General features: G+C 37.1%; 5 protein-coding genes across 5 annotated transcripts; all 5 read right to left on the minus strand.

The window, feature by feature from the left end:
• Window positions 1–106: 106 nt before the first annotated feature.
• On the minus strand, window positions 107–4,909 carry LOC117626055 (vacuolar-sorting receptor 7). Its single transcript, XM_034357695.1, has 13 exons — window positions 4,414–4,909; window positions 2,912–3,604; window positions 2,742–2,830; window positions 2,523–2,592; window positions 2,360–2,443; window positions 2,154–2,230; window positions 1,967–2,048; window positions 1,783–1,865; window positions 1,504–1,567; window positions 1,235–1,363; window positions 790–893; window positions 535–652; window positions 107–445 (listed from the first exon to the last, which is right to left on the minus strand). The coding sequence occupies exons 1-12, from the start codon at window positions 4,709–4,711 to the stop codon at window positions 536–538; spliced, it is 1,890 nt and encodes a 629-aa protein (XP_034213586.1). The 5' UTR covers window positions 4,712–4,909; the 3' UTR covers window positions 107–445; window position 535.
• Window positions 4,910–6,976: 2,067 nt separating this feature from the next.
• On the minus strand, window positions 6,977–8,572 carry LOC117626730. Its single transcript, XM_034358547.1, has 2 exons — window positions 8,253–8,572; window positions 6,977–7,355 (listed from the first exon to the last, which is right to left on the minus strand). The coding sequence occupies exons 1-2, from the start codon at window positions 8,467–8,469 to the stop codon at window positions 7,213–7,215; spliced, it is 360 nt and encodes a 119-aa protein (XP_034214438.1). The 5' UTR covers window positions 8,470–8,572; the 3' UTR covers window positions 6,977–7,212.
• A 298-nt stretch (window positions 8,573–8,870) lies between these two features.
• LOC117625789 (peptidyl-prolyl cis-trans isomerase FKBP13, chloroplastic) lies at window positions 8,871–10,629 on the minus strand. Its single transcript, XM_034357348.1, has 5 exons — window positions 10,190–10,629; window positions 9,867–9,959; window positions 9,379–9,439; window positions 9,207–9,275; window positions 8,871–9,097 (listed from the first exon to the last, which is right to left on the minus strand). The coding sequence occupies exons 1-5, from the start codon at window positions 10,559–10,561 to the stop codon at window positions 9,033–9,035; spliced, it is 660 nt and encodes a 219-aa protein (XP_034213239.1). The 5' UTR covers window positions 10,562–10,629; the 3' UTR covers window positions 8,871–9,032.
• A 777-nt stretch (window positions 10,630–11,406) lies between these two features.
• On the minus strand, window positions 11,407–13,219 carry LOC117625909 (pentatricopeptide repeat-containing protein At5g66520-like). Its single transcript, XM_034357496.1, has one exon. The coding sequence runs from the start codon at window positions 13,162–13,164 to the stop codon at window positions 11,848–11,850; it is 1,317 nt and encodes a 438-aa protein (XP_034213387.1). The 5' UTR covers window positions 13,165–13,219; the 3' UTR covers window positions 11,407–11,847.
• Window positions 13,220–13,636: 417 nt separating this feature from the next.
• LOC117625153 (pentatricopeptide repeat-containing protein At5g66520-like) lies at window positions 13,637–15,204 on the minus strand. Its single transcript, XM_034356755.1, has one exon. The coding sequence runs from the start codon at window positions 15,134–15,136 to the stop codon at window positions 13,772–13,774; it is 1,365 nt and encodes a 454-aa protein (XP_034212646.1). The 5' UTR covers window positions 15,137–15,204; the 3' UTR covers window positions 13,637–13,771.
• Between the last annotated feature and the right edge of the window lie 4,372 nt (window positions 15,205–19,576).

The raw sequence follows: 19,576 nt of genomic DNA on the forward strand, positions 1-19,576 counted from the left end.
AATGCATTGGATGTCTAATAATCCTATCACAATAGGCATGCAACATGGGCGTTAAACAAGGATTTTGAAACATCTTCCTAATTGTGGACACAAGGCAAGCAGAATCTTGTTTCACAATCCTTTTGTTTTTGTCTTATTTGTTTTTCCTCTGCTTTTATGTGTGTTGTTATCATTACATCGATCCTTGATTTTCTTCAAACCAAAATTTACATCTGAGCACTTTCATCTACACACAGAAAAGAGTGTTATGTGAAGAAAATCTCATGTATACAGATATCTCCCAAATTCATCCTAAACTGGTTTCGTGTAATCGAAGTGGTCCTTCCCCTGCTTTGCCTAAGAGCTAGCTAATAAATGGAGATGAGTATCCACAGGAAGCTTTTGCATGAAAACTGTCCGGCTTAAGGATGCCTTTTCACGGAATTGATTTCTTTAGCTTTTGTTTCTGCATATAGCAGCAACATTTTTTAGAGACAACTGTTGACAACATGCTAATTGGAAGGAGACTGCTCACAAATTCAAAGATTTAGTTACCTTATGCTGAGCCATGTCGTAGAGGTTCTGCCTCGGCGGTATGGACTTGATTGGCTTGCTGACTGTCCAAAGGCATGTATTGGGACATGATAGCCATGATCTCCGAGTCCATGTAAGACTGCAAGTGCAAGTAAAAAATTTTAACAAGGGCACAGTTAGTATACAAATTAACTAAAGATGAAAAAAAGAGCTGGTCAAAGGAGCATCTTTAAAGATGAAAAAAAGAGCTGGTCAAAGGAGCATCTTTAGACATACTCGAAGCCTGTATTTGTAGAAGATATAACCACCTAGGCCAACTCCCACCACAGCCGCAAGGACAAAGAAAGTTAAAAACCAGGCAAATCTCGACCCGTGCCTCTCTGCATTTAAATGGATGAACAAACATCAAGACATATATCTTGCAGGATGGCCAACATCCCCATCAGTTTGAAATTAAGTATCAACGTCGCCCGGTGACAATCAACACAAGGCCCGCCATATAATGAGCTAATTGGAGCATTAAAGAGAAAGACTGTCATATTAACATTTAAATAAAAATTCGCCAGCATTTAGGAAAGAAATTTACAATCATGTTCACGTTTAAATATAGTTTTACTGATCCTCTAAATAAACAGTGATGGCTATCTCATCATGTGAATATCATAATTAGTCATTGACATAACAATGAATTAGTGATTATGACTCAAATGTGCTGTCTTACCAATACAAGTATCTTGATCCTTCATATACAACTGTCCTCCCTTACATTTGCAGTAGTACCCACCCCAAGTGTTCTTACAGCTGCAACCATCACACTGACAAGCAGTACGCTCCTTGCATTCGTTGATATCTGATGCACGGTGAAAAAACAAAAATGAAGATGATGTTTTATGGATATTAGGTTTCAAAAAGCCTTGAAAAATTGAATATTTATTCCACAAGAAGAAAATTATTCTTCAATAGATTAGTCACGTTGGAACTCAAAATCACCTTCACATTTATGACCATCCCCTTTAAAGCCTTGTGGACATTTGCAGCCAGATAACTCAGAATTCTGTTTGTATAACAAAGGGAAAAATAAAAGAATTTAGAGAAAGGAAAAAAAAAAAAAAAAAGGAAAAACATGAAGTTTGGAGGTCTATCTCATGAAACTGCAACAGAACTCTCTATAATAAATACGTTTGAAAACAAAACAAAAAATGAGAAATCTGTCCCAGAAGCACAGAGAACCACTAATAAAGTGAAAGATTATGATAAACATCACTGAACTGAGCAAGCCGAGAAAATTAATCCATTTCTAGAGTCTGACCAGCACCCTCCATTGTTTATTGCACACCTTGCAGGTCCAAAAGCTGTCAAGAAAGGAGTAAATATTTTAGGAATAACTCTCTTCCACAAATTAATCAAAAGGAATATTTGCTTCTTCTTTTTTTGTTATTAAGAGAAGGTTTACCATGACAAGATGTGTAACCATTGCCTCGATACTGAACACCGCTCACTACAGGGCACTCACAAACTCTTCCCCTAAATGTGTCCTGACAAAAGGAACCAATAATTGCACTTAGAATCTGTAATTCATATAGGAACATTGTCATAGGTGGCATAAACTATAAAAGTCAAATGTAAAATTCTCTGTATACCTTGCAAGCAGTTAAATTAGATTTGTTGTCCTGCCAACACCCACCATTCCTCTCAAGACACTCATTTGTCTCAAGATCTGTTGAAGTAACACAAAGGATTGAGAGGAGGAAAGGGAAGGAGAGAAAGGAAAAGGAAATCAGTACATTATCCAAACATCAAGAAACAGACATCAGTATAGACTGGAAAATGAAACAAGCACATCAACCTCCGCTCAAACAAATTGGAGGATCAGCTGTCTCCTTAAATCCAGCACATATAGCCTTTAGCACAGCAGTTCTCTCCAATTTTCCTTCAGATCAATAAAAACAAAAACTTTAGCATTCTGTTGAAGTATAATCAATAGAGTTACCAAGGAAGTTGTAACAAACCTCGATACTGAACATTATTAATAACCATTGTCGGCAAGATGGTAACATCACCACGAGATCCTTGCCCAACCTAAATATAACAAAGAGAAAAAGGAAAGCAATAATAAGATAATCTGTTGAATATTGTGGTTACATGTACATTGATCCAAGAACAGTGGTGGGTCTCAACAAAAAGAGGTAAAGAACATAGGGAAATGGAGAAAAAGAAGCAAGTATGACCTGGATTTCTTGTTCTGCTTTCAGCACTGCATTCTCAACATCATCTTCAGGATTGCCCATACATTTTTTAATCTTGTCAACAGGTAAATCTGCAGCAATCAGATTAAATATATTAAAAACACAAAACAAGCATTATTCCATACACAGCAATAATAAAACATGCCATTTACCAAGTGATTTCATGACATCCTCAGCGCATTCTTTGCTGTACTTCTTTTCTTTCATGGAACATCTGATATGGAAGTCTGTCACATAATCCCACCAAACCCATGACCGGTTGCTCTCATTCGCAACTCTATGCACACAAAGCTGCCTCAAGTTCTCATATACTACATCCTTCCCTTGATACCCTTCCCCTAAATCTTTCTCTGGATCTGGTGCACAGTATCTCCCATGGTTTATGCACTGCGACTTGCATTGAGTTGTAAGGGTGAAAGCCTGAGGGCAATACCAAGTTATATAATGTGGAGTGAAGAGAGTGTAACCCCCTCTCTCAAGAATCTGAGCATGGCCCTTGAAATTTTTCACAAAAGTCATTTGTTCATCGCATCGAGCCCCGCACTCATCATTGCTGTTTGTCCAGAACTCGTATTCAACTCTTTGATCGGGGTTGGGGACTGACTCTCTCCAGTCAAGTTTCACCACAACATCGTTGCTGTTCTTTAAAGCTTCCTTCAAGCTATCACCAAAGGATTTCTCTATCAAAGCAGATGGAATTCTTATCTTCTCTATGTAACCATCTGCATCAGTGCTCTCCTCTGGAGAATCCATTGTTATTAGAGGCTCTTCAATATTGTCAGCCACTAAAACAGCTGTAGCTCCAGCCTCTTGAGCATTCCAGACCTTCAAAGCAAAGTAGCAACCTACAAGGGCAATATAATAAAGTTGTCTGAGTAGAATCCAAGTAGCATGGTTCTGTAACATAAGACTCACAACAAGGTTCAATTGCTTATGATTAGACAATGTAAAAGGCTATTGGAATTATTGTTCTGATTCATTTCATCCAATTCAGGATTTAAATAGCAACCATAGCGTAAAGAAATGAAAGTTCATGCGGCTTTGACCCCAGAAATAAAAACAAAATGAGCATCTGAATTGGACAGTTAGAAAGAGTTCAGTATCTATTTCACATCAATTGAACAGTTAATGAAAAGCTAAAACCAAAAGGCAATAGAATAGAAGACTGAAAAGAGACTTTTGATGAGTCGACGTTACTAAAATAGAACAAAGGGTCGGAGAACAGGGGAAAAGCAGAGCTACTACATGAAAGCATGCTTAAATTCACAACCTCCAATAACGAATCGAAAAAAAAAAAACCATTTTTGAAAACATCTCATGCTAGCTGGAGCAGTCACTAAATTGAACAAATTCAATTCAAACAAGGAAACTTAAAGCTCACCCTTCTCCCAATCTGTAGGAATTCAAAACACACAACAAAAAAGGAAATTAAACTATAAAATAAAATTAAAATTAAAAAACCGTTGCAAAAACAAACAAATACCCATTTCTAGACAGACTTTATTGCATGATCATCAATCAAATTCTTAACAAGCATAGCAATGGGGGAAAATGATCTCGATTCTCAAGTCAAACTTACGGAGACATCAGGAGAGAGAGCATAAGGACTCTGAAATTTACGAATTGCAGAGAGAAATAGAATGAATTGATTTACCTCCACGATCAAGAACAGCAATGGTGGGGCGAGAATTCCGAGACTTGAAAGGTTTATCACCCTCAAAAGCTTCACACCCATGAGACCCTTTCTCAGGATAAACAACAGCACCCACCAAAGAGCCTCCATAGTCTGGCAGACCAAAGTTGCCTATAGCACCATCATGCTTAGAAGAACTTAGACTCATTGGATACAGAACACTAATACTACCCGTCTCCACCACAAACCGTGCATGAACATGGCTCTGGAGAATTGCTAATACCACAAGCAAAGCTGTAAGCTTTGGGAGAAAAGCCATGCAAGCAGAGGCGCTGATCACCTGCTATGGCGAGGCTCCTCTGTGTTTTTGGCTTCTGTGTGTTTTTGGGTCTGAGAAGAGGTGGAGGCAAATGAGGACGTGTCTGAATGGATTTTGCAACGGTCTACGGGTGGAGAGTGGTGAAATAAGAAAGGTTGGTCGAGAGAGAGAGAGAGAGAGAGAGAAAGAGAGGTTTGTTTGTCGTATAAGAGGGGTTTGGCTTTCTCTTTCGAGCTGTAACGTAAAGGAAACGGGACAGGTGAGAGAGAAGAAGGGTGGTAGACGGAGTCATAGGAACCACTTCTACTAGGAATCTCCTGGCAGAGGAGAGAGAGAGAGAGAGAGAGAGAGAGAAGAAGTCTTACAAGTTTTTAATGAATTTTAAGTCTTAAATTCATCGATTGGACAAACATGTGTTTTTTTAATGCTTAAGTTGTTATTTCTTAAGTTGTTATTTATGTATTTCTTCATTTTGAAGGAAACAGAGTTTTGCTTCTTAAAATTTATTTGATGACAGAATTAATTAGTGTAGGTAGAATTCATAGGGCTATGGACCAATTTTGACTGCCAAAATCACTGTTATTTTTATACAAGCACTTAATTGTGTGTAGCTATATTCTAAGAAATACAAGCACTTTAATTAAAAGTGATTATAGCTTTTTTAACAATAAAGTTTGTCCTTTTCAATCTGAATCTTTCTGATTGGACTTTCTCCTACATGCTTTGGTGACTTGAAGATTCAACAATGAAAGTACACCAAGCTAAGCAATATCTAATAGACTTCCCATTAATTATTAAACTACTTTTATTTGTGAGATAACCAATGTTAGACTTTTTGGCATATTGATATAAAAAAGCAGAATGATGCAAGCAGATTCATTTTTAAACTGTTTAAGTACAGCTGCATTCATGCTTTGCATGATGTTTTGATCTGATTCCAAATTTACTTTAAATTTTTATGATCAGTCTATCTAGGTCATGTTTCATGCCTTAAGCGATTGATTAAGGATTGACAGATGGAGATTAAGTCCTTAAAAGATAAAGTTTTGATATGTCAATTTTTAAAATAAATTGTTGTCATAATACACATATTTACTCTTGCTTCTTTCTATCATGGTTTTCTTTCTTTTTCACAAATTTGAAAGTGATTTCTCATCACATAGACTAATCGAAACCCGATTTCCAATACTCACTTTTCTACATCTTTATATTAAAGAAACAAGGGTTTCTCCGAATTCAAGCAAAAATGATATCTAATTATGATTAATTAGGTTGATTTCCAATACTCACTTTTCTACATCATTTGAACCCAACATTTAATTAAAAATAAAAATAAAAATAAAAATCATTATTTAATTCAATTAAAGCAAACCGTCGGTACGGTACGATTGATACTGGATAATTCAGATAAGATGTCCATCCCTACGCCTACGCGATACATCCAATTAGACATAATAGCATGTTAGAAATGAGATTTTACATATGGCGCAATAAAATTGCTTTACATATATTCTACAGAATAGGTCAATTGTATTAGGATAAGAAAGGAAAAAATCAAAACAAAAAGAGTAAGGGGAGGACTTGACCATAAAATTTCTATATCTCAAGTCGTCTCTAGACAGTCAAAGATAAAATTGCTGACCTTGCAAGGCAAGTTTTTTGGAGTGTTTAATGGGGCAAGCAATTATAATATGCCTCACCACTGCAGGAATTTAATCTGCTCACCAATTGCATCTCATTGGACAGAAGAATCATGGGTCAACTTCATTTGTGAGCTCATTGATCCTTTTGTTTTTCCTTCTAATCACAACTGGTAGGTTACATATGAATCCACGCCACATGTTTCAGTTAATTGGCTAATACAAGCGTGACAAATTATAATCCAATTCCAAGTGGTGAACTAATTTGCTCATAGCTTACATTGATATAACCGTCATTACATTTAAAAGGCATATTTGGAGGGCTACCCCTATGTGGATTATTATTATATTTTTTTTCAAATCAAATGGACTGATTCCATTTCCTTTGGAGGGATGCGACTAAAATAGTGAAAACATATGCCCCACATTGGATCAATATAAAATTAACAAACACGCCCAAGAAATTGCTACAAACCAACTTAACAGAAGACATATCTCAACACAAAGAAAACGCAGAGTCTCCCCTTGATTGTTGCAGAACGCATATCACTCACTTCAATTCATAGCTATCTGTAGTTGATTGTGACCGTATAGCCGAAAAACCTAGAACGAAAACTAACAGGGAAAAAGAGCATACTCGTCTGCAAAATAGCATCAGAACAAAACGGAACTTGCAGTTTCAACAGAAAACCATCCATAAATCCTGCTCAAATTCAAAGTTAACATATGACATGGGCTCGCGATTACAATTTTCGGAGGATAACTCTCAAGTATCTATAAAATAAAACCAGAATACAAGACAGCCTTAAAGATAGTCATATCCCATTGTGGCTACAATTCGGCATTCATCTGCCCATAGAGTTAAATATGACGCTTCTTAACCTTGCCCCCTTTGCCTTGACGCCTTCTTTTACCCACCTTAAATACCCTCTTGGATTTCTTGCCGATCCCACCACCAGGCTTCAAAAAGTTCATTCTTTGATTGCCACCGACCATATCCACATCTATTGAAGGAAAAAAGACATCATCCAGATCAGTAAACTTGAACATGGCCAACAGATAAATTAATTGATGCTGATTGGCAAGAAAAAGCAACAGGTCATTAAGAAAACTCAAATTTCGTAAATCACATTCTTGCCTCTAATATATAATCATCCAAAAGGCAGGCATCATGTAATTGCAATTATGAATAAGAATGCCAGAATACAACCTAAACATTAATGAAAAGCACCAAATGTATATTCAACAAAATATATTATTTATTATCCAACAAACCTATGGTGCCACTGATTCCCGCCAGCCAAATGACTACTCTTATATCTTGCTTAACAATAGGGAAGACATTTTATGAAAACATCAGGTACAGAAACTAAAAATCTACGTCGTTTGGAGATAAATTACTGAAACAAGGCCTCCAGCCCATCTAATTCTATTTGTTTGTTCACTTGTTTGTTTGGGTACTTGGCCATTTTACATAATCAACTCTAAATTCAGACTACCTGTATAAACCACGCATACGGATCATGCTTTAAGCTGAAATCAAATCCATACTAAAACCTTCTAGATAGTGTTTACGCCGGTAAACAACGAGAATCCCGGGTACACAACTCACTTCTTGAATAGTATCTTTCTGAAATACACACCTACTCTAGTTATTTTTACGACCAAAAGATCATTTTTCACAATAACTCCAATAATATACTTTGTAAAGAGAATAATCCATCACAAAACATGTATAACCGTTTTCAATCATCAAAGGGCATGACAAAAACCAAGTGGGTGTATACAAATTCAAACAAAACTAGCAACAAATAGGGAATAAATACATAATTTCCAACAAATTATGTAAAACATAGCACATGGGAACGTGAATGTAGCACAAAAGGGAAATTGGAGCATACCCATGTTGCTTGTTGAGGCCGTAGTGCTGTCAGTTGTAGTGACCTCCATAGCAGACGCGGATTTAGGAGGGGGCCGTACAGGCAGCTTAGGGGCAGCGAGGGCTGCTTCCTGGGCAGCGAGCTTAGCTTCGTCTTTCTTGTCGTAGTAGGGCTCCACCATTTCTCTCCGAATGGCTCTCAGCCTCTTCTCTCTCTTACATCTCATCGACTTCGCCATTGTCACCGCCTTTTGCCTCTTGACTTTGGGTTTAGGGTTTTGCGAAGCAAAAGAGACCCGAATAACGATTTAGTTTAGGTATTTATAGCTTCGGAGTTTCGAGAGTCATACAGGTTCGGCTCTGTTCGGTTACTTGGATTATTATGATTTAGGGCGGATTTGAATTTCCCAATTTAGCCCCATATGTATTGACAAAGAAATTTTCTCTTATAAATTTAATCCACCAATCTTAATTTCTAAAATTAATTTCTGTTCAACTCAGGAAAATTAAGAAATTAAGCTTGAGGCTCTCATTAATTTTCTTTTAATTATTTGATTAATACACTCAAAGGTTAAAGTTGGAAATAGTTTGGTTTGAACTTTGATCAATGACTCATAAGAAAGACAGCTCAATTGCTAAAAGAGTCTAATATGCTCATAGGCAGAGATGTTTCTTCTTCTCATAACAATATGCTGACATATCCAGAGGCAGCCAAACATACACATATTATCATCCCTCCATTTTACCACTGAACAAACAATTCACAAGAGACACTGCTGCTGATTGGCTCTTGGGCCACTTCTCATGCCTTGCCAATGAATTCCACATCAAACAGAAGAACTGAATCTGGAGGAATAATGCATGAGCCTGCACCATGGCATATATAGTAGTAAGTTAGTAAGTAACCAAATGAGACTATCTTGCACTTCATCTGGTTCTACAAAGAGAGGGAACAAAATGTGACTGCTTAGCTTACCTCCTCTACATCCAGCTCCTCTTACACCGTATGCGAGTTCTGGAGGAAGCTTCAAGGTGCGTTTTCCCCCTAATCAAGTTATAAAGACTAATCAACTTCTTGTTGTCATGGATTTGACAAGGGTAGTGGGATTAATAAGGGTAAACATGGCGTTCATGGATTTTTAGTATACCAGCAAGCATTGGAGGAATTCCATCACCACCTAGAATACCTTGATCCCACCCTTTGATAACCTGTGAGATTTCGAAGAATGCAAATTAACAATACTTCAATTTAGATAGAGAGGGCTACAAGAGTCTTGCTTATGTGTGCTACGTGCAGTGAGATGATTAGCAATGTGATTACTAAATGTGGTACAAATAGTTCTATTCGGCGTAAAATCTTAACACTGAAAAAGTTGGGTGATTTCATTCAAGAAGGGCATTGCCTTTTTTCAGGCAGCAGTTTTTATGTTTAGTGGACAAGAGTTTCAAACAATGATCACAAACAAATCCCCTAAAGACCTCAAGTAAGGTTCTTGAGCAACCATATCAATATTTTGAAAGCAGGAGACACCACCCAATTTAGGGAAGTCCAGAGCACAAATAAGGAAAATTTTGGTCCAGGCAAACACATGAGTTGCTGCAAATTATGAACGTATTCAAATAGTGATATGCATACCTCACCAACACCAACACGAAAGGTAAGGGGCTTCCCACGATTGTAGCTGCTATCAAACACCTTCCCATTCTCCAATTTCCCAACATAGTGTGCCTGCATTTGCATTACAAAATTGATCAGAACAGAACCCAGATACATAAGACCCTTATTTGCCCACAAGGTCCTAAAATTAATTCAACCCAACAACTACTAGACTTCTTAACAATTTTGTTTGTTTTAAGCAAACACAACAACAAAAAACAACAAAACCCATGTTTAATTTTCTGCAACAGAACCCATGGTATATATATATATATATATATATATATAGAATTCTTTAATACCCTAATCAGCTGTCCTTGAACAGCCTCAGGGCCATATCCCACAACTTTGTCACAGAAAGCGAGGCCAGAGGGAGATACAGTTAGCTCGCAAGTGGCCCCTTCAGCGGCTTGAGTGGGTTGAGGTGCTAAGAGTACATCAAGAAGGCCAAGATAGAAGCCAAAGCCAATTGCTTCTCTTCTCTTAAGCAAATTTGGGTTCTCATTTAGCTGCAGTACTTGTTCAGAAGAAGAAGATGAGCTTCTTCTCTGTGGATGGCTTAAGATTTTGACTCTTGATGTTTCTGATGTTGTGACATCCCTCTGGAGCAAAATGTTTTGTGTTCTCAACTTTCTGGGATTGCAAGTGCCAAGTGAAGATGCCAACGAACTCATTTCAATTTTCAACCAACCACTAATCTGATAGAGATAAATCAAGATTGGCTTCTGCAACAAAATTTTAGTGTTCTTGAGACTCTGGTTGAATGCTATGTGGACCAACCCAGGAGCTTATATGGGCTTTGGTAATGACCAACTCTAAGCCCACTTAAGGACCAAAAAGATAAACGAAAAAAAATGTGAACTTTCATTCCCTTTTTTGATTTTTTGGGTGTTAATCTTAAGAAATGTCTAAACTCATACACACTACATAGATGCTATGACTCGAACCCACAATCTTTTTAAATAGATACATGATCATACCATTCTTTAGCAAATGACTAGAAGTCAGATTATGTATCTAATCTTTACATAAATCGAGAGGTTGATTGATCTATTCTATATCACAGTTATTTTATTTTATTTTTTCAAAATTTTAAAAGCCTTGCGAGCAATATAGTTGTTGTCTCCTGCAAACAGAAAATGTAGCTTGTTTAATGTGCTAAACTCTGCTCAAGGAATTTTCTGATTCGTAGACAATCATAATTCAATTTAGATTCGAATGTAATGTACCACCGTTTCTTCTATTTGCACTTTCTCTACACTTTTTTTTTCCAGTCTTATTACATATTTTCATTCTAAAAATATGCTAATTCATGTCATACTATTCTTATTTATATACTCCTCATCTAAAGGTAGCCGCAGCAAACGAGCCCTGATTGCCTTAAAGAACGAAGAATTAAGGAAAACAAAGGGGGTGAAACAGGAAAAAAAAAAAAAAAAAAAAAAAAAAAATTTGAAAGAAAGGAAATACCCAAAAAAAAGTCCTATAATGCATTGAGGAGACAAACCCGATCAACCGTTTGCAGTTGATACGGACACCTGAAACTTGATCCATGTTCCGATGCCAATGCTCATTTACCTGGAAATGTATCCACATAAGAGCCACCATCTCATGAGTATTTGATCGACTTAGTAGTTGCTTTGCCAAACTTAGAAACCTACTTGCGGCAGAAAAATAAATATATCTGATATGTTTTCCGAAAAGTACCAACAGAGCCTTTGAGCACAGCTGCAGAGCATGAAGAAACTACTCTGCTTTTTGCTCCTCAATCTTGTTAGTCTTCTTAAAACCTCATAACAACCAAACCAGCTAATGTTATTGACCTGATCAATGCATTATTCTCGCTCGTAAACAAGTAAACCATATAAACACATTGAACACTCACCCCAAGTAAGTATCATCCATGTAAATTTCATAAGTTCCACAACGACATATGGAATGGAAATTTTCTACTACACTACTATCCACTTCTAACAAAACTAGAGCCCCTGGCCTTCCTCACATGTTGGCTGACCATTAAATTCCTCACTCTTTCTGCATCATGCCACTTCCCACTCAAAGCATACAAATCTGAGATAAGAGAATAAACCCCACCATCGTTATCTGGTTTTACCATCTTCATGACCTGCTCAACCACTCGTTCGGCCATCTCAAACTGTTTATGCTCCTTGCAAGCACATAAAAAAGCACTCCAGACAACAACATTGGGTTCAAATCTCATCTTCTTAATAACCTCATAAGCTTCCTCTAACAGTCCTGCCTTGCCATACAAATCAACCATGCATCCATAATGATGAATTTGAGGCTCCAAGCCACTTTCTTCAATCAACTTGAAATATTTTTGGCCCTCCTCAACTAGTCCTGTATGCACACAAGCACTAAGAATTCCTGTGAAAGTCAATTCATTAGGTTTTACACCAGCTTTTCGCATCATCTCAAACAAAGACAACGCTGCTTTGCTGTAGCCATGTTGTGCTGATCCACAAATCAATGCAGTCCAAGACATGACATTCCTTTCTAGCATCAATTCAAAAACCCTTGCTGCTCCCTTCAAAAACCCACACTTAGCATACATGTCAACCAAAACTGTACCAATCTCCACATTCAACTCCCATCCATTCTTGACCATAAATCCATGAACTGATTTCCCCACAAGCAACCCAAGATGACCCAGGTGGGCACAACCGGATAAAACTGATCCTGCAGTCACTTGGTCAGGTTTTAAACCTCCATCCATTACCATATCCCGAAACACTGACAACCCACACTCTTGATTGCCATTGTTCACATACGCAGTGAGCATGGCAGACCATGATGCAACATCTCTCAGTGGCATTTCCTCAAAAACCAAACGTGCTCTCTCTACATCCCCCGACCTCGAATACCCTGCAATCATCGTGTTCCACGTGACCGTGTTCTTCTCAGGCATTTCATCGAACAGTACACAGGCATCCACGAACGAGACAACAACGTACGCATGGAGAAGTGAAGTGGCCACATATACATGATTGCCAAAGCCAAGTTTCATGATATGGGCATGGAGGTGTTGAATGATTTCTTGATTCCTTAACTGGGTACATGATTTTAGCGTATAGAGCATGGAAAAACTATCAAAAGGAACAGACTGACGGTGCATTTGAGAGTAGATGTTCAAAGCCTTTTGTGGGGAAGGAGCATTTCGTATAGCCGAAGCCCAAGAATTGAAGCTTTTGAAGAAAAAGGCGTGGTTAGTGGGTCTTATTAGATGGTTGGAGAGCGAGACAACGATGGATTGCATTGCTTGTAAGCCTTGTATAGTTTCATTTGAAAAAACTAGTAGTTGGCGCGCTCTGTGTATAACGCTTTAGCTGTTTGGAAATTTTATAAATTCAAATTAAATCTTTCAGTAAATATTAAAAAGCAAAAAAATTAAATTAAATTAAATGAAAAAGACCAAAATAATTAGTGATCCAATTGAAAATCCGAGCACAACATGGATCAAAAAGGTATTTCCCTCTTAAAAACAAAACAAAACAAAACCTATTTTAAACTAATTGAAATCTTTTTTTGAAAAACACCTGCTTTAATTTAGGGTTTAGGGTTGGGGGGAATAAAAAAAAGGGGGTGACGTTAGGGTTTTTGGTATGGCAGTTGCTTGGCAAATTGAAATGGATGAGCCATCTTAGGAATTGATATCAACTTTAGAGGAAGCTACAGAAAAGTCAGATTGCAACTCAGAATTACTCCTCAATCAGATTGGAGCATCCAACTATTGGCCCAAATTCCAATAAAATCGTATGACAATCAAAGCAAAAGATGTTATTCTTGCGATCAACCTAACAAAACAAATGAGCCATCTTAACAAATTGAAAGCTCAACCCAAGTTAATATCATCCAGGTAAATCTCATGAGTTGCCCGAGGACAGATGGAATGTTAACATTCGACTATCCGTCCTAACAAACCTAGAGCCCTTAAATGTCCTCACATTTTGCTTCACCATTAAGTTCCTCACTCTGTCAGCATCATCCCACTTTCCACCCAAAGCATACAAATCCGAGATAAGAGAATAAAGCCGATCATCGTTTCCTGGTTTTACCATCTTCATGGCTTGCTCAGCTACTCTTTCCGCCATCTCGTACCGTTTATGCTTCATACAAGCAGACAAAAAAGATTCCCAGACATAAATATCGGGTTCAAGTCTCATTTTCTTAATTACTTCATAAGCTTCTTCTAACAGTCCTGCCCTACAATACAAATGGACCATGCATCCATAATGCTGAATTGTAGGCTCCAAGCCACTTTCTTCCATCAACTTGAAGTATTTGCGCCCCTCCTCAACTAGTCCTTTATGCATACAAGCACTAAGAATTCCTGTGAAAGTCTGTTCACTAGGTCTCATACCGGCTTGTTGCATCTTCCCAAACAAGGAAAATGCTGCTCTGCTGCAGCCATGTTGTGCTGATCCACAAATCAATGCAGTCCAAGACGTGACACTTCTTTCTTGCATCAATTCAAAAACCCTTGCAGCTCCTTTCAAAGACCTACACTTAGCATACATGTCAACCAATGTGGTGCCAAGTTCCACATTCAACTCCCAGTGGTTCTTGACCATAAACCCATGAACTGATTTCCCCAACAACAGCCCATGGGTACCCATGTGGGCACAAGAGGATAAAACTGAGACTGCAATCCCTCCGTCAGGTCTTATACCTTCGTTCTCATTCATTACCATACTCCGAAAGAGCAATAAGGCATGCTTATGATTGCCATTTTGCACGTACCCACTGATCATGGCAGAAAATGAAGCAATATCTCTCAACGGCATTTCCTCAAAAACCAAACGCGCTCTCTTTACATCCCCAGATCTCAAATACCCAGAAATCATTATATTCCAGGTGACCGTGTTCTTGTCAGGCATTTCATCGAACAGTACACAGGCATCTTCAAGCGAGGCAATAGAGCGCGCAGAGAGTAGTGCACTGCCCACATATAGATCAGATCTAAAGCCAAGTTTAAGGATGTGGGCATGGAGATGTTGAATGACTGCATCGTTCTTCAATTGTGTGCATGATTTCAGCGTAAGGAGCATGGAGAAGCTATCGAAACGAACAGATTGACGTTGCATTTGACAGTAGATACCCAAAGCTTCATGGGGGGAAGGAGCATTTCGTATAGCTTTAACCCATGAATTGAAATTTTGGACAAACCAACAAGAGGCATGGTTTCTGGGTTTGATCAGAAGGTTAGACAGATTGACCAAGGATTGCATTGTTTGTTTAGTTTCATAGGAAAATTAGAGCTGCTCTATGTATAACGCTTTACATACATTGCTCTCCTTTCTTTCCTCATTTTAAAAAACAAACTAAAATTGTTACCCCAAAAAAACAAAAACAAAAAACTAACTAACTAAAATTTAAAAAAAATAATAATAAAAGGGAATATTACTTCGATATAAAAAGCGTGGAGTATCAAATCAATTGTAGAATATAAAAAGCTTAACCAACTGAGCTATCATTTATTGGTCAAATATTAGCAATAATTTTATATTAAAGGTAATCTCACGAGTTTAGAACCACATGTTTGAGATTACAATTTTGTAATATAAGTTTAATGGTAGAGAGTCGGGATCCAAAGTGTGTATAAATTAAAAATATAAGAGTGGCACAAATTATGTGACCCAAACTCCAAAAATTCCTTTCAAGCTTGTGTAAAACTTACAAAGGTATGTGTGATTCTTAGTAAGTTTTTAAGATGTTAGTACCTAAGGGCTTGTTTGGTAGGGAGGCCTAGACTTTACTAGATAAATGCTTATATTTTGTGTGCATTGAAGGCATAATATGGATATATTGCCTAACTTGGAGGAAGAATGAGGACTATCTATAAGAGATTAATGACTAAAATTTATCCCCTTAATTCCCTTGAAATTGATGGGATTATAAGGGATAAGTTTTAGTGATTAACCTCTTATGAATAGTCTTTCTCCGTCGTCCAAATTAGACAACAATATCCATATTATGTCTTGATTGCATATAAAATATAGACATTTTGCTAGTCTAGTCTAGTCTTGTTTTCTCTAACAAACGAGGCCTAAATACCAAGTCTAGTTCCGTGCCGTCACATCTTTGAGCGGGTGTAATTTTGACTATTGAGAAATGTAAAAGAATCTACTAAAACAGTAGGCTATCTCCATGATATTTCTATGCCCTAAAAAAGACAAGCGATGAACTAGTCCATCAATTTTCTCACATACCCAATTGAGAATTAGCAGGACATAAACTGAAAGCAGCCAGACTTATCCAAATATCCATAGCAAAAACGGGCTTTCTGGAACAGAATATGGGCTTTTTGGATTCAGTGCAACCATAAAATAATGACTTGATGCGTTAGTCACTACTTGCAACAAAACATAAAAAATCTAGAGACAGATTAATTGTAATTAAAAGTTTATATATTAATGGATTTACTAGATGTCAAGAAATCATTGGCTGCTGATCAAATTAGACAGCCTATAATTGAAGTGTAAACTTTGATTATCACATGAACACTTCATCTGTCCTTATCCCTTTTTTTTTCCCCAGTTGCTCCAAAGCTGGATGGAACTACTATTTATTTATTTATGTCTTTTCAGTAGTTGTATCTGCCACTTCTCAGATCCTTCTTTCCAAAACCCAATTGTTGTGTAGAAGATTCAAAACCTTTTTAAGGGTATCGCTTCTGCTTCTGGTGCCACTGGAAGGGCCATGAGCTGTTATGTTTATACTTGGAATTTTTATTGATCATGTTTACAAGACATTGACAAGCTTAAGAAATCTATCAAAACTCAGCATATCCCAAAACCAACAATCATAGACATATTGATCCAAAACTTAATTGCAAGATCAGAAGTTCTCACCTAATAACTTAAAAATGACACGAAATAAGCTGCCGACATTGACCGGAATGTTCTATAAATGCATAAATGGAAATGGTCACATGACACTGCTACGTCGATATAACCCTAGAAGGAAATTAGGCCCGTTTGGATCCTATGATTGGATTTTGAATTTAGATTTCTGATCTATGAATTTTCGCAGCTGATGTAGCACACAAGGGGGCGCAATGATGGTCAATGACTCCTTTCAATATATCAAAGAAAAGTCTTTGGAATGGAGACATGCAGTGAGACAAGTAACAGCAGAAAGAAAATCTTGTGGAAGAAAAGTTATGAATAGGAGTGGGGGTTATTAGGACAACTAATTAATAATAATAATTTGATCCATGAACAGTAAGTAGATTGATATTTTTTTAGTAGTGGGGTTAATCGAGCTTGTTTTGGCTTTTGCATATAAAATTTCTTCGAAGTGATGATCATGAAAATTGATCAGGGCCAAAAGAAGAAGGAAGGATGATTATAGAAACTGTCGGTAACATTACTATATACAGTAAACTTTATAATGGACTGGTGGTCCATCGTTCTAATTAAATATTGGTGATGATCATGGAAAATTTAGTTGACCATTTACTGCATAGAAAGCCCGGATTATGATTTCGCCCCCTTTAAGCATAGGAATTAAAAATTCTAAACATACTCTCTTTCTTTTGTTAAGAACTTTCCCTTTTGAGAGGGGCGATAACATACTATACAGTTGCTAGGATTCGAACTCAAGATCTTTTTTGAAAGAACAATTACCTCTACACCATTACACTAGTGGGTATTTGCATAATCCTACTTAATTAATTTGCCAAGGCTTAAGCATCGTTTGTGTATAAAACCCCAAAAGGAAGACAGTGAACACTAAACCGATGACTCATACAAAACAACAAAAGAAGAAAAGGGTTGAAAAAAGTTGGGGATGATTTAACTTGTGAACTTGTGATGAGGGGCGTGCTGCTGTCTGTTCTGTTCAGCCATGGGAAACACGCAGATCTGATAAATATTTGGTTTTGGATTAATATACACTTATTCATTATACCTTTGAAAAAATTGGGGATGAAATGCTGTTTCTGACGTAAGTTGGTATATTGAGGTACTTAAGCCTTTTCCCATTAGCTTCCACTAGCAAACAATGTATATCAACCTTATATATTCCTCCCCGTACGGGCATACCCTAGATAGACAAATAGAGTGACATGCAACAATACATATAGGTGCAACCCCACTTTTGCACTTGCAAACCAACAAACTAAGAAGTGAAGAACAAAGATCGAATTCAAAAGACCCATGTGGACAACTATTAACTCTAAAAGCATTTATAATGAACTTCCTAAATTAATTTTTTGACAAATTTTACGGAGGAATTAGAAAAATACAACTTCAACAATGCTCCTTATTCACCTCCTAAAATAGAGAGGCCTCTAGAAGCTCCTACATCTGAGGAGAGAGAAATGACTCATAGTGACTCCCTATAATTTAATGTTGCTTTGTTTAATGAGTATATCAAATCTTTAATTAATGTTATATTGATTTTTAATAGAGATAGACCAATTAATAAAGAGTAATAACATTTATGACTCGCTAAACTAGAGAGCATGATTGGAGTTTAAATTTTATAGAGAGCTATTAAAATAACTTTTATATGTTTTTAGCTAAATTTTAACCAAAAAATAGAAAACATTATTGTGGATAATCTAAAGCGTTTGGTTCGTGGGAAAAAAAGGCTTGGGAATAGGCAATCATTTTCCATGAGAAAGGAAAATGAAATCCAAGCTGAATTGAGGGACTCATTTCCTCCCTCATTTTTCCAACCTAGACTTACCAAATATGAAAAAGGGAATGATTTTCCATTCCCAAACCCCTTTTCTTCCCTCGAACCAAACGCCTTCTTCTTATTCTTCATATGGAGCTATCTATTCTAAGCTTGTATGAGTAACCTGGTGCATCACTTGAACAGGGCAAGCTATAAATTTAGACTTGCATTGCATCTGATAAACACCAAAAAATCGTATGTAAAGAATGCACGCAAATTTTACTTCATGCTCCACAAGAAAAATGGACTTTTCGACCAAAACAAAAGAAAAAGACAAAGGGACTTTGTGAAGAAAACGAGAAAAAATTATAACTGTTCTCTCAGTGCATCAATGATGTTTTTCTCTTTAATGCGAGAAAATAACTAACAGACCATCAACAATGATGTTTATCGTGGGGCCAGGAGAGACAATTTTAACAATTGTACGTAAAAGGTGGGAATGGTGGAAAGATAAACAAGTTGGTTTCATTCGATATGGAGAATGTGTGTGCTTTCTTTCCTCTCTCATTTGTCTGCTTTGCTTTTCCACGTGATTTTCTCCTCAGAAATATTAATCTATGAGGAAAAAAATGGATTAACTAAGACAGATGAATAAGGAAATGTAAGAAGGGGCAGGGAAGAAAATCATGAAAGCAAGGATATCCAATCACCATCTTCTTCGTTGACACCAAGAAAATATGATTGACAACCTCAAGCAACGGTTGAGTGAAGAAAAGATATGCCGCCTATTCTGAATATAACTGGCATCAAACATACAAATGTAGAAATTATGTCCAACAAATGATGGGGTTACCTTTAAATCATTAGGCCTTCCCTCTTCGGCCTTCCCGCATATGGACATTATCATTCATCCTCGATATATGAATCAACTGTATATGAATTCTTTGATGTGTCCGTCACACTGTTACATGATTTATAATAGTACCCCACTTATGATATAGTAAATATTATATTTGTTAAAATATAAATCGTCAGGTACTTAT

This window comes from Prunus dulcis, chromosome 4, assembly GCF_902201215.1.
Source record: "Prunus dulcis chromosome 4, ALMONDv2, whole genome shotgun sequence".
Lineage (NCBI taxonomy): Eukaryota > Viridiplantae > Streptophyta > Magnoliopsida > Rosales > Rosaceae > Prunus > Prunus dulcis.